At 41.2% G+C, this 14,139-nt stretch overlaps 1 protein-coding gene across 6 annotated transcripts in view; it reads left to right on the top strand.

Annotated features, from left to right (window-relative positions):
• The first annotated feature begins 11,000 nt into the window (after positions 1 to 11,000).
• The window catches only part of tafa5l (TAFA chemokine like family member 5, like), a 40,223-nt gene continuing 37,084 nt past the window's right edge, over positions 11,001 to 14,139 (top strand). For 2 of the 6 annotated variants that reach the window (XM_034877334.1, XM_034877333.1), the window contains exon 1: positions 11,001 to 12,202. In XM_034877334.1, the coding sequence (XP_034733225.1) occupies positions 12,106 to 12,202 (97 nt within the window). In that variant the 5' untranslated portion in view covers positions 11,001 to 12,105. The remainder of the gene's footprint in view (positions 12,203 to 14,139) is intronic. The other 4 variants (XM_034877336.1, XM_034877335.1, XM_034877338.1 and 1 more) reach the window with 3 other exon arrangements.

The raw sequence follows: 14,139 nt of genomic DNA, 5'->3' as shown, positions 1-14,139 counted from the left end.
ATAGCCACTCTGCTAGTGTGGCTAAATATTCAACAGCATTGTGTACTTATTCTAGAGCCTGGCAGGCGACAGGAGACTTTCTTAGATTAATTTTATTTGTGCTGTTGAATTATTATTACGCCAAGGACCAAACTAGCATTACCGCTAGCGAGCATGTTTACTGCTTGGTATTATTAAAAAAAAATGTACAGACCACACTAGCTGTGAAGGAGCTCTAAAATATTCAAATTTTTAGTGCCACATTTACTTTCTGTATGCATTTATAAATATCCCTGTATTTGGGTTTCAAACGTGGTGTTTCAATCCTATATGTATAGGGTGTTGACACAGTTTGAATTAGGTTATATGAATGGAGAGTGGGTGGTCTGGCGAGAGAGAGAGAGTGACGGTGGATGCGCTCAGACGGGTGTTCAGGTGTAAATAATAGTTAATGTACAGTGTAGCTTTCAGTTTGTCCATGAATAAACACTGCAGCTACTCAAGACCCAAGTGTCTTGCTTTAACTGCTGGCATGTTCATAACTATAATGGGAGACAACCTATTGGTCTGGTCTGTTTAACAAAGTAACACAAACCATTGTGCATTGGCATGTGACAAAAATTGCATAATAACACTTTAGATGGGTAATCCAGAACAGCACATTTTTGAAATTGCACTATTAAATTGTTTAATTTATGAAATTAAAACAGACCTCAATTTTTGACTACAACAAACTAGAGTTGTGGAGTTAGCAGCTTCGATTTTATTCATGGTAAAACCACAAAGACGACCCATGAGGCATCTCGCCCTATACTTACTTCTTCCCTCTCCAGCTCTCTGTTTCTGTCAAAGCTCAGTTTCAGGAGCTCAGATTAAATTACTGCCCGTCATTTCAACAGCTCTTACATAGACAGATAGCTTTTAAATTGCTGTTGAAAATCAGAAAGATCATCAAAAGCGTTCCCTGTAATTCACACTTTTACTGGGGAAATGATTCAGTGTAGCCAATAAATTGTGCTAGTTATGAGAAGTCTAAAGGAGTAAGAGCTTACCTGCTGGCTACTCCCACTGTGGAGAAAATATGGTCTGGTCTTTGGCTGATGGATGTTAAAACTGAATTTCTGTGCAACAGAGGTGACTTTAGCATACTGAGTGACTGGTGGAACAGTGATGACACAACCATTGTGATTTAACTCAATACAGCCATCTTAAAGGGTAATTCTGGTGAATTGTTTATACCATCTTGGCTCTTGAGAGTAAAAGTTCATTCATGAGCTTGGAAATAGACACAGGAACAAGAAAACAAACATCAAAAACAAAGGGTGAATAAGAAGGGTCATTTGCACTAAGACGCCAACAAAAATGTCCAACTAGAGAGACAACAAGATCCAGGAACGTCTGTCTGTAAGGGCCAAGTAACATAAACATGCATTCACTATTAATAAAATTAATAATGATAATGATGATAATGATAACAATTATAATGTGATTAGATAATCTGCTTGAGGGTGCTTGGTTAGCTTACCTAGTAGAAAGAACGACCACATATAGAGGTTTACTCCTCAACAAAGCGGCCGTGGGCTTGACTCCGACCTGTGGCCCTTTGCTGCATGTCATTCCTCCCCTTTATGTCTAAGCTGTCCTATGGTAACAAAGGCCTAAAAGGCCCAACAAAATCTTCAAGATAATCTGCTTGTTTACAACATGTTTCTTGCCCCATTTAACTTGTAGCAATGTCACCATGTGCCCAGATCTCAGCAATTACTTTGTTGAAGACAGTGTCTGCACAATAACTGATAGGATTGAAGGATGAAGCTACAGAAATAAGACCCAAGCTGTAATAAACCGGATTTATCCTCTAACATTCTGACACCTAACAATAAGTTCACAGTGATGCAAATACCATTCGTTTAAAGACGTCACAACTTCTAAATCCTCTGCAGAGAAAGTTCGTTGATAGCTTTTGCAACCTCAACTTAACCATGCAAGCCGCTTTTCTTGCCTGCCCTACATTCTGCAGCCATATTGTTTGCATTCAAAGAAAGTGCCCACACAGCTGGAGGATAAGCCAAGTCTCTCAGCAGATAAAGTACAGCGCCATTGGCTGTTGCTGCACCCTCTTTTCATTTCCCTCTGTCTACTGGGGTGTCAAAGGCTCCTGGCCACAGCTGGAAGATGAATAGTGCTGCACCACTCCACTTTGTCATGGTGTCCAGAAAGGCTCTAAATGGCATTGAGAGACTCTCAGGCTCTCACAAATGGGATCTCTGCAGCTCTCGGTAACCTTGCATGTACGGAACAGCCTGAATCTTTAAAGTTGTCGTATACAAACAATCCCAAGAGATTTCAAATCTGTTGTGGGTACTGTTGCTCGCTTAGAATGCAGGCATTCAAGCCACGTTTGTATGCAACACACCAACCTCAATTTACTTTCTCAAGTCGATTTCATTTTATGTTTAAAATCATTTAGAGAAGGATATGGCAAATGAGGGCAAATAATCTACATTGGAACTCAACCTTGAAATCCATTACGTTTTGCACACGTGTGTGCTATATTATCTGTTTGCAAGGTCACATGTATGCACATATAAAGCCTTGCCTTGGAGTGCTTGGAATGGAGAGACACAACAAAACTTTACCAGCACTGCTTCCTCTCTGCTCAGTTTGGTTGTTCCTACACCAGGGGCAACAACACCTACCTGCTCTGTCTCACTGTTCTCATGGAAACGCATCAAAGGACCTGAAAGATAGACAGAAACGGAGAGAGGGGGAAAAACAAGCCTCAGATGCTTTGTTACTGTACTGTTGCACTCTTTATTGTCCCTGTTGCTTTTTTTGGCGGTGACAGTGAGCCCTGACACACATCTCTTTCCTCCTCTGTTGGAGGTGAAGACCAAAGTGGATCCCAGTGTGTAGGTGCTGTTGCTCCATGTTGAAATCCAAGGCACCCTAGTCACTTACTCAACCAGCATAAACTGCACATTTTTGTCGGTTTCAGGGGACACCTATACATATTTCATTGGTTCTAAGGTATTCCTTCATATTGATTTTTCCTCATGTGATGGAATCAGGGCTGACACATAAGAGAGCTGATGAAAATCCAAAGTGGCATGAGTCTGTGGGGAAGAGACGGGCAGAGGATGCATTCATTGCCTCTTTGTAGACATGAGGCAGTAAATGTTAGCGGTAACCATCAGTGATAGTGGGGTAGGACGTACATATACTACCGCTGACTGTCACAACAGCTCCACCACACCAAACAGCCTGACAATACTTTAGTTGGTAGGATGAGGCGTTGATGCGTGTAATCTGTTGTATTGGTTGAGGTTGTTCAGTCCGTGGAAATTGTTTGCCACGTTTACATTTTTGTGTCCCCATAGTACTGCTTGAGAGGACCTTTTTTCTAATCTGAACTAGTTGTTTTGGTGGCTACATTTAGCTGTCATTGTCACATTATACTCACCTTTATGGCCAAACTTAACGGTCATCTGACCGGTCCCCTTAATTATAGTAATGTATCAATACACGTTTGTACAATATTGTACATACCCGTTTATGAGAATGCGTTGAACATTTGAAAGATAAAACGACACAATCTTCCTTTTACAAATGAAAAGTTAACTCATGAGCATTAAAAAAACACTCTTGTTTGCATCAATACTCTACAGATTTACTTTGTCTGGTATAAGTGATATGTGGGACAGAATTTTAAACCTACTCCTTTCCACTAAGTTCTTAACCATCTTACTTAGCTGAAGATTTTTTCTGAATGGTTCTGTAATGTGTAAACAAATAGCAATTGATGAAACTAATTAATGAAAGATAAGTTCAGGGTCTGCTGCTTTGCATTGTATAACAGATTTAGGTAATGGTTGATGTGCACAGTAAAACTTTCCCTGTATATAAGTACTGTAAGCATGAACATTACTAACATTAATACAGTACGTTCCCTGTTGGCCATTGTATATTCAACAGTTTTTCTTAGTTGGATTAAACAAATTTATGGCTATCTTCTTCTTCCACATCCATATTGCTATGAGCAAAGTTGTGTGAACTCTCCACCAAATGGAGACTCTTTAGCTGTCAGTGGGTAGTTTGTTTGGGGCTTGCTGACTTGGCCCGACTTGTTGAACAGCCCTCCATGCTGAACATGATTTTTGTTTTTTACCCAAATCTTGACTGCTAGATGTCACAGGGTACTGTTGATACGAAAAAAATGACCCAAATTGGTGCTAGCAAACTGGAATTGCTGCAGCTAAAAGCCATAGCTCCCAGTTAGCTAAAAAGTCAGTTGTGGGGGCATGCTCTAAAGAGTGCCGTTGTGCCTCCTAACCCTTGTGGTGTCCTTGGGTCAAAATGACCCTTTTCAAAGTGTTTTATATCATTGCAACTCAATTCAATTCAATTCAGTTTTATTTATAGTATCAATTCATAACAAGAGTTTTCTCAAGACACTGAACCCCTTCATCCCGTACGCGGCTGCGTACCTGATTAATCTGCAGTCTGTTTAGGCTTTTGGCCTGCAGCTAGCAGGCCAAAACAAGGTAGGTGACAGTACAAACTTTGAATTTATACAGTTTCTTCTCAATGTGTGAGTTGAAAATGCATCCTGTTGTCATGTTAGGGCCATGTTCATGTTGCACAGAAACTTGAATTGAATTTTGTGTTTGTTAAGAAGCTCAAAGGAACATGCCCCCACAACTGGCATTTTAGCTAATTGGGGGTTCTGGCGTTTAGCTGCCGCAACTCCAGTTTGATAGCACAGATTTTTGTCATTTTTTCCTGATCGAATGTACTCAGAGACATCTAGCAATCCAGATTCAGGTAAAAATTGGCTGGAGCTCTCCTTTAAGTCCAGACATACTGTAGGCCCAGTTCCAATGTCCCCAGTCATGAACTCATAGAATTTAATGTGTGCTTTTGCTAGGTCATCCCAGTATCCTCAGAAAATTACGTCCAAATTGGATAATTCAGCACCTCACAATTTATGTATAATGCCAGGGTTCAGTTTTATATGGAGTGAGGTAAGTCACTCCATGTGAGGCACAGTACTTCCTTGGTAAGGCTGTAGAAGCAAAGATGGTGGATGAGCGATGAACTTTGCCTCCCATCGCAGAACTCAAATTAACTTTTGATAGAGTGTTTTAGTTGCCTACATATAAACATACCTTACCATACTGTACTTTCCACAACAACAATCTTTTAATAGCCTATACTGTACTTTTACAGTGATGTGGTTGTAATGTAAAAAGCAAGAATTTTGAAAAGATGTGGCATTGGATGTAAGGTTCTTTTTACTGCTTGCCATAGTTGATGCTGCTGGTGTATCAAAGCAGCAAGGCAAGTTGACCTTGGGAGCCACTAGGTGCAAAAAAAATCCCTGTTTATCGCTGACATTTCTGGAAAATTAATTCTGGCACAAAACCTTTTCACACCTTCAGCACCTATGTGAATCCTCTCCTCCCTGTGCTGGTGGAAGAGCTTAAACCAAAGTCCCAGCACAGGAACTATAGATTCTTGACACTTGCCCAATTCAGCCTTTAAAAAGCCTTGAATTAAACAGTTGCATTGACGACATGCTTTTTGAGATTGTGAAGACATTTGTTCCAGACTATAGAGAAAAGTTTTCAATCAAAAGGAGGTCCTTGAGTTTGTTTGTTTGGCAGTGAGTTTGTTAATTCCACTTTGCATGAAGAGAAATACAATGGGGCTACACACCCATGCCTGTAAAAAACAAAAGAGGCAGAAAATATTTTTCGCCACTTTCCTGGATAGAATATGTATGTGAAGTACATAACTTTCCACCTCAATCACAAGCAGCAGCACAAACTACTTTACTGTTCCAAAAATTAGGCTACAGAGAAATCCAGACGCGTGTTTTTTCATGATCAGTTAGTTTTAGGCATACTATCACTTTAAATGGTACTTAGTAAAGTACTGGCAATGTTTCTAGTGGGATTGAAAGTCCCACCTAGGAGGATTTAATTAGCGCTTTGAATGAATAACATTTCAGCCATTTCTCTCTCTGTCCTTGGTAATCAGTTCTGGGCCATTAATGAGAGGATGACTATCGACTGGCGGAGCAGGCTGCTGATAATTGAATGTGTAGAGGCCATTAAACATTCCTAATCAAAAACAAACACTCCAAAGCCACAGTTCCTGCAGAACAATAAGATGCAGCAACAATGGAAGCATGTTTGTTGGACGCTTTAAAAAAAGAAAAGAATAATAAAAAAATACCACTGTCCACAGAGTTGATCTTTGTTTTGTTATTGGGCTCTCGGCGCCAACAGTTCAGAATTTGACAGGCCAGAAAATAGGCTGAATTTCTTGGGGCATGGCACCATATTGCCCAAGTTGGTGTTTAGATCCAAACAGCCGAGAAGGGACATACAAGAAAAAATGTTGTCAGAGGCTTTATTCCACATGCAAACAGGTCAGTAAATCACTAATAGTGTCTATAGTGTGGTGTTGGAAACCACTGCCTTTTATTGACTTGGCACTATTGATTTGACTTCATCGTCACCACAACTCATATGATGTTGATAGGTCAATATTATTAGTTGACAAACCACACGTTCTGGCCTGCAGACTGATGTGTGTAAAAAATGGACCTTGTGAAAGTAATTGTGAATGATCAAGCCCTAATAGTTGTTATTTTAATATATTTCAAGTGACTATATGTAACTTTTGAATGTTTCTGAAACTGTAATTTTTCATCTTTGCATCATAAATGACCTGTGACAACAAATAAGACAAATGGTGAAAAGATTGCTTTTTTTAATAAACCCTTTGCCGATTTTTCCCGCAAAAACACAAAATTGTTTACGACAGGTAGACAGGCAACATTGCGGGATTGTAAATTATTCAAAACTGACCCCGAATTGGCCCTCAGGTATGTAATTTGTACATTTCATTCATAAAATAACTTGACAATGCAAGACATCAATGTTGGTGAGCTAAGAGTTTCTACATATAGTTGTCAGACAGCTGTTACATAATATCTGATGGATTCATCACATGAGCATGTATAATTGATAATAATTGATGATCCAGTGTTCATTATTCTTATTTTCACATTACTCATGCTACAATAAATATTTTAGTGCATGCAAATGTTATTATATGCAAATCCATGGAGGCCTATTAGGTTGTTATGGTGTGCCGAGAAGATTATTGGCCTTAGGTGTTTGGAACAGGAAATGTAAAAAGCCCTTACAAACCGGCTACAATGAATTATTGGCATATATTTATGTGAAAATGCCATTGTTAATTTATCTTGAGATTGACTCATTAGGTATGTACAGACCACAGAATGGTGTTTTCTTGAAGTCAACTAGTAATGATTCATAGGAAGAAGCTATAAAGAAGGAAAACTCATCAGTCTGAATCATTATGAGAAGCACGTTGCATCTTCAGTAATTGCGTGAGGGACCTTGCTGTTGTGCTCAAATTTGTTTGTGTTGTTCTTTCAAGGTCTGCTGCGCTTCAAAAGGACAGACGCTCCTTTGCCTTTCTGCAGCAGCTTGTCAACATGACTCTCTGTCCATTGGAGCAGAAAAGGGGGTCCAGTCCATGTCCCGTCTGACTGGCATGTCACTCACGTTCTCTGCATGGAAGGCACGAGAAGGGAGTTATGCTTGTAAAACCCAAACAGACACCCGTGTGGAACATGAAGCGTTATTTCAGAAGCTGACATGCTGCGACCATCCGTAGTACAAGTCTGTAGAATAATGCTTGGGTTCTGAGGGCTCACACTTTTTCAGAAATTTTGATCATTTTGAGACATTCAAACACAAGTGGCAGCTCTTTATCTGTATGCAGATGCCACACCACGAGCACTGCAAAAGATGACAGCCATGACACTGATTTTAGTCAGTATCCTGATTGTCTTTAGTCATATTTGTGCTCCTGTTTAAAATCTGGATAGAAAGTACTGTCTACTACACAATTTAGCATAGCTTTGCCAAGTTTTATTAGCAAGTTTTGTGCGCAAGCTTGCTGTTGCTGAATTTTCTTGTGTTCATGCAAATTACATAAATTGCTTCACTTTCTGTCTGAATGCACCTGTGGTTATGTAAGACTCGCCTCCTGTGGACTTTAAAATGGTTCTGAAAAGTTTGTAACTTTATGTTACTTCTTTGTGGAGGATGACAACAGCTACAGTGATTCCATTCTGTTTGTCGCATGCAACCACCTTTGCTTGGTTGAGAATGACAAGGAAATAGCTGATCATGTTAGAAAAACAAATCTTCAAAAAATGTGTTGCTGTGTATTTAGTCCACCATTGCAAAAATATCAGTAGTGACAATATGCACACAATTGAGAAGTTAACAGAAAACAGAAAATCTATCTTTAAAGTTTCCAAATCATGCTTTAAAGCAATGAGTACCGAGTAGGTACAGTAGTGGCAGTATCCGCCCACTGTTTCAGTATTTTGGGCCATTCAAATGGTCCATTTGAACAGATGTTTTGAGGCACCATATGCTCCTCTACGGCATGTAAGCAAAGCCTGTGAGCAGCCGGTGGCTGGAAAATTGAAGTTGTGGGTCCACATTACTGCGACCTGTCTTGGTTTGATATAAGCTAACAAATCACATTCCAGAAATGCCTGCGTATCCTAATGCTCATGCTCATACATTTGGGGTGTCCTAATTTCCTTTTCTTTCCCCCCAATAATTTGACAAATGTTGCAAATTACCTGTTACAAACTCTCCACCTGTTCCAGTAAAAACCAAGTTTCTGTGAAAACTTGTGAATAGTTCTAAGTCTTGGGTTCAAACCAACCTGCTAAAGTACCCTTGAGCAAGACACTAAATGTCACCAGATCTATGGCGGATGTTTTGTGGTTGACCTGGACCTCTGGCGTCCCTCTGGAGAGTCTGCATATGTAAACTTGAGCTACAAACACACACATCTCAGCTCTGCCTACAACAGCACGTTTCTGCTTACCTGTCAAATGTGGAAACACAATTGGCATTTCATGTTCTGTACTCAGCAGCTGAGCAAAGGCTGGGTAGTAGACAAGTGCACGTATAATGTACTCCAGGTCATAAAGGTAGCCTCTTGTTTCCCCAGTGAACAGCATTTTGCACTTTATAATAATCACAAATTTTTATTTTACAATTTTCATAAACCACCAAAGGTCTGACCGAAACAGCTGATGAAGCTGCTTCTGTGTAGAACCAAAAGTTTGATGGTTGAAAAAAATGTAGTGCCAAATAAAAGGGCTGTCCGACTGCAAGGTAAGGTAGGGGAAATGTTCTAAATATAACATACACATAAACGGATGTTTTTTTTAGGTGGGCTATTTATGTTGTTGGCTAAAATATTTAAATATGTTTTTTTCTCTTCTACCCTGTCCACTTTGCTACTTTGTCAGTACTCTGGTCTTTTTGTGGACGTGCTGAACGTCATCTACATCATACAACACCACTTCAAAAGTTCTAATATTCAGTTTCCTTTTGGCTCTGCTGTGGTCTGTCCCAATACCTCAGAAAAAATATATATGTTTTGTTCCTTTTAAATGCTGGACAGTTAGTTCAAATACCAAAGATGCTAACAAGCTCTGTCCTATGATCTTTCTCTGTGGGTTCATCACATGATCCAATGTTAACATTAAAATATGAATTATAGCAGTGTTAGGTAGAAGGAAAGAAGTATTTGCTGCAAAAAGGACGCTACTGAAGTATCAAAAATAAAAAGTATTCATATAGTGGAATGAGGCTGTTAAAGAAAGAATTAAGATAAATGTAGGAAAGTAGAAGTATAAAGTATAACATGGTGGTAACACTCAATTTAGTTAGGTTTTAAGATTAGGAATAAATCTTTTTTTTTTAATTTTTTCAGATTTTTTTTGTCGAGCACAATCCACACACACCCAAATGCGAATGAAATAAAAGTCTATATCGTATTCGTCAACATAACAATAATGGGTGAAAAACAAACTGGCAGAACTTTCACAACCCTGTCAGTCACAGTGATGGATTGTGATTAATTACACTGCAATCCCTGCTGGGACGTCACTCTGACAGACTGAAACGTGGTTCTTGATTCTGAAATCTGGCTGAGCTGAGCGAGACAAGAGAAGCAAATTTCTCCTCTCAGCATCCAAATTCTCCCTTTAGTTCTTCTACTGTTGTCCACGTAAAGTAAGCTGCTACAGCTGGTTATAGCAGTGGAGATAAAGCAAGCAGATTGTAGAACATAAGGTGAAAAGTCAGCAAACTATACCCTTAATACTTCACAAACAGTCTGTGCAGTATGAGGTCCAGTCATTTTTCACATACTACACTGATGAGGTGACAGGCCTTGGCCTGGGCCTATACTTCATCATAAAAGCTGGCTGATAGCACAGCAGAGGAGGAAACTTCTCCATCTGCTAATAAAGTGCACATTCACTGGTCATGGAATTTTGTGTGTGTGAGTAAGAGAGAGTGAGGGTGAGTTATAGTAATGGTCCACGAGTGGCAGGGGAGTCATAAATGGTGTTCCTTCAGAAGATAGACTGGCACCTTTAACCTTTAGCACACACACACACACACACACACACACACACACACACACACACACACACACACACACACACACACACACACACATACACACACACACACACACACACACACACACACATCGTGATTTTGAGATTAGACAGTATACAAAAATGTGACTTAAAAGAGCTCTGGGGTACTGCACATGTTCCTGCCAGCAGTACAGGAACAGACCTTTCACATTATCCCCAGAATGCCAGTGTAGTCCTCAGACCATGCAGCCCTCAAGGGCGTTTTCCACCTACAGTATGAATGAGGACATAAAAACAGGAAGAAAAGTTTCATGTCAGATTGTGGGGAATGCTGGTGCTGCTTTGATACTCCCTGTGGGCTGAGATAGGACATCTTACTGTGTATAAATAAGCATGATCATCATCTACAGTTTAGGATTTATAGCCTGGGAGCTCAAAGTTTGTTTCTCACTTTGCAAAAGGAATTGGGGCACTGCGTGTATGTGTGTAGAAGAGAGCGAGAGAGAAAGCAAGGGACAGAGAGAGCAGATGGAAACACTGTAACTCAAGGCAACTCAGGGTACAGCAGCAACAGAAGCAGCGTTTCCTGCTATGGAATGAAGGGAGGCAATCCTCTTCTTCGTAGTCGCCGAACGGGGCAGAATAAGGCTGAACACACTCATCTAAAAACCAACACTTGCTTTGCGGGAAGGAGAGCTTTTCGAGATGCAAGGCATCACCCCTGACAATTTCCCAGAGCATCCACAAAGGCTCATACAGGTGACAAGTGTGTCCAACTTCGCTGCACCGCCTGCATTGACGCGCTTCAGAGTGCGTTTCGTCCAGCGGCAGTGCGCTGCGTGAGACCCGCCGCTCTTGTTTTGACGTGACATTTCGCTTGAGCTGCAGTGCATATGTGGCCACATATGACGCATTTGCGCCATCAGCTGTTTTGGACGCATGGAGTGTTGCGTTTCCGGACAAGTGTTTGTGCTGATTGGTATGTTCGTCATGTCCGCCTGGGTTAACTTGCGCGTTTCTCTGTAGAGTCTCACAGAGCCGCGCTCGGTGCAGAAGTTGGTTGGGAATAAAAGAAAAGAGTGCGGAGGAAAATAGAGGTGACAGCGGCGTTCTTGGGATGTTGAGAGGTTGAATTTACTAGCAGCATCGTCAACATATATCCGTGTGAGGATCAGAAAACTGCGAAGGGACTGCTGCTGCATCTACATACTAACAGTTTTTGTAGAAGCCTGCCAGTGAATTCCAGCTCCTGAAACCACAGCTGCGTAAACTTGGCCAGATCTGGTGACATTGTACCCTGTGTGTGTGTGTGGGTGTGTGTGTGTGTGTGTGTGTGTGTGCGCGCGAGCGCGCATGCGTGTGTATGTGTGTGCGTGTGTGTGTGCGCTGAGCAGCCTAGATGGATATGCGGCTCTCCGAGGGAATTTGAAAAGCAAGAGGGGATTACTATCAGCTCCTCTCTTCTATTATAACCTCAAAATGGATGCCGAGGACAGGCTGTGGAGACGCCACTGGATTAGCCACTCTTCCGCTGATCTGCTTGACATCTAAGAGGCACAAGCGTTCAAAGTTTGGATAATCTAAAAGGCTGAAGGTGTAGGATGCAGTCTGGAGTGAAGACGCTCTCCGCAGGTGGAGGTGCGTCACTCTGTTGCCTTCTGCTCCTCTGGCTCATCTACTCCCATCTGCTGAGAGAGGGTAAGGGCACTTCTAACTGTTTATTACTTTGCCCCATTGTCTTGGATGGCTTCTTATTGGGATACAAATGCACATGGTGTGGTCAGGTCTGGTGATCCTTTGTAACATTCCCCATAATGTCCAATGTGTATCCCATCACCAGTCAATGTATGTTGACCTTGTTGTACATTATGTTTTTTTTTTTTTATTATTGATTGATTTGAATTTGATTTGGTATCTTTATAATAACATTCCTGTAGTGAGTGTATGATACTGAACAGACAGTGTATAGTGACATTATTGGACCTAACACCGTTTTATATTATTATTTAGGAGCCTGTAACATACTAGAGTGACCATATTCTCACAATACTGGAATATTTAACCTTATTATTAAACTAACCTCATGTTTCTTTTTGCTTTACCCTGTGGAATGACAATTTAGTGAAGCCATAATTTAGCTTTAGGTGAAAAAGAATCACAGTTTGCTTGTTTTAATTCCTCGTGCAGACAGGAGAAGGCCTGCTTTCAAAGCTTTTATAATTTCACACAGGTTAAGGCTATATCCATCCATGCCATGCTTTCTTCTTGAATAATACATCCGCTGGTGCAATTACACCTTCACCCTGACACAGAATAGAAAGCAAAAGTATGTTTCCCTGCACTTCATTGGCTGCCTTCCATGACAAAACATTTCGGATTCCAGTGCTGTCAAAGACACAGAAGACGGGCTTAAAGCATTGGAACTTGTTGGGAGATGTTGAACACTAAGTTTGCAGATTAGATCTTTTAATCAAGCATTGGCCGGCAGCATAATTACCGCTGTGGAGGAGGGATAGTGCCTACATCAATGTCTTTGGCTGCTCGCCAGGAACAAAAGTAGACAGTGATGTGAAAAATGAACTGCCTGTGCACTGAAATGTGCTCCCTTTGCCTCTAATTTGAAGTGTTTTCTCCTAAAATGCTACTTTCACCAGCCTCTTATTGCAGCCCCTGAACCTTCTTTCAAGCCCCTGCATATTATCTGAGGAGTTACAGCAGCTCTCCTCTTCCCCTCAGCCATTTATTATTGACTCAATTTCATCTGAAAATGATCTCATTAGAGTGTTATTGTACAAAATTGTTCAATCAATCTGTTGTGAACTTTAATACCCTTGATTTTCTTAGAGTAAATAGATTCTGCTGGATTTGGCCTAGTTAATGCCTCTGGATATGATTTGAGCTTTGACATACTCTGTTTGTCGCTCTCCTCCTTCCAGCTCTGAGCTGGATTTTAAGAATGAAGTATATAGTATGTTATTTATCTGCACATGTAATCTTCAAATCCCACTAAAATCCTCCTCTGAAACTGGCAGCTGAAACCAGTCAGTTCTGTCAAACCACCATTGCTTTTCCTAATTTCATTAGCTAGTTGACAGTATACATTTTGTGTGTGTTTATGACTGTCCACCACTGATGGAGTCAAAGCACTCATCACTTTCCTTGACCAGCTCCCCCGCACTTCCACCTCCCTGGCCCCGGAAGGCCCCTCAAGCAGCGAAGAGTGTGGTTGAACTGGTGGGCAGAGAGGTGAAGCCTTGTGGTGGTGAGAGGCTGCGTCGCCTCCACCCTCTCTCCGAAGCTCATCTGTCATGGTGGCCAGGACAGGAAATCAAAGCACAGCAGCCCTGTACGCGCACGCCATTGGGCCAGCGCCCGCCACGATAAATGGCCTGTCATCCGCTCTCAGCGTTGCCAGTTTATTCAACAATATATTTGGAAATGTCTGGATTTCCTCACTGGACCCACATTCTTGTTTAGTGGTGCAGTTGGAGAGTGCTGGCAACTCCTCCTTGCTTTGTCACCCACATTGCTTTGGATTGTGTGTGTGTGTGTGTGTGTGCGTGTGCGTGTGCGTGTGAAGAGGAAGAGGAGGGTATGGAGCATTTTTATCCACATTTATAAGTTGGGGGTGGACA

Source organism: Etheostoma cragini, chromosome 7, assembly GCF_013103735.1.
Source record: "Etheostoma cragini isolate CJK2018 chromosome 7, CSU_Ecrag_1.0, whole genome shotgun sequence".
NCBI lineage: Eukaryota > Metazoa > Chordata > Actinopteri > Perciformes > Percidae > Etheostoma > Etheostoma cragini.
This window is presented reverse-complemented; position numbering and strand designations above follow the sequence as displayed.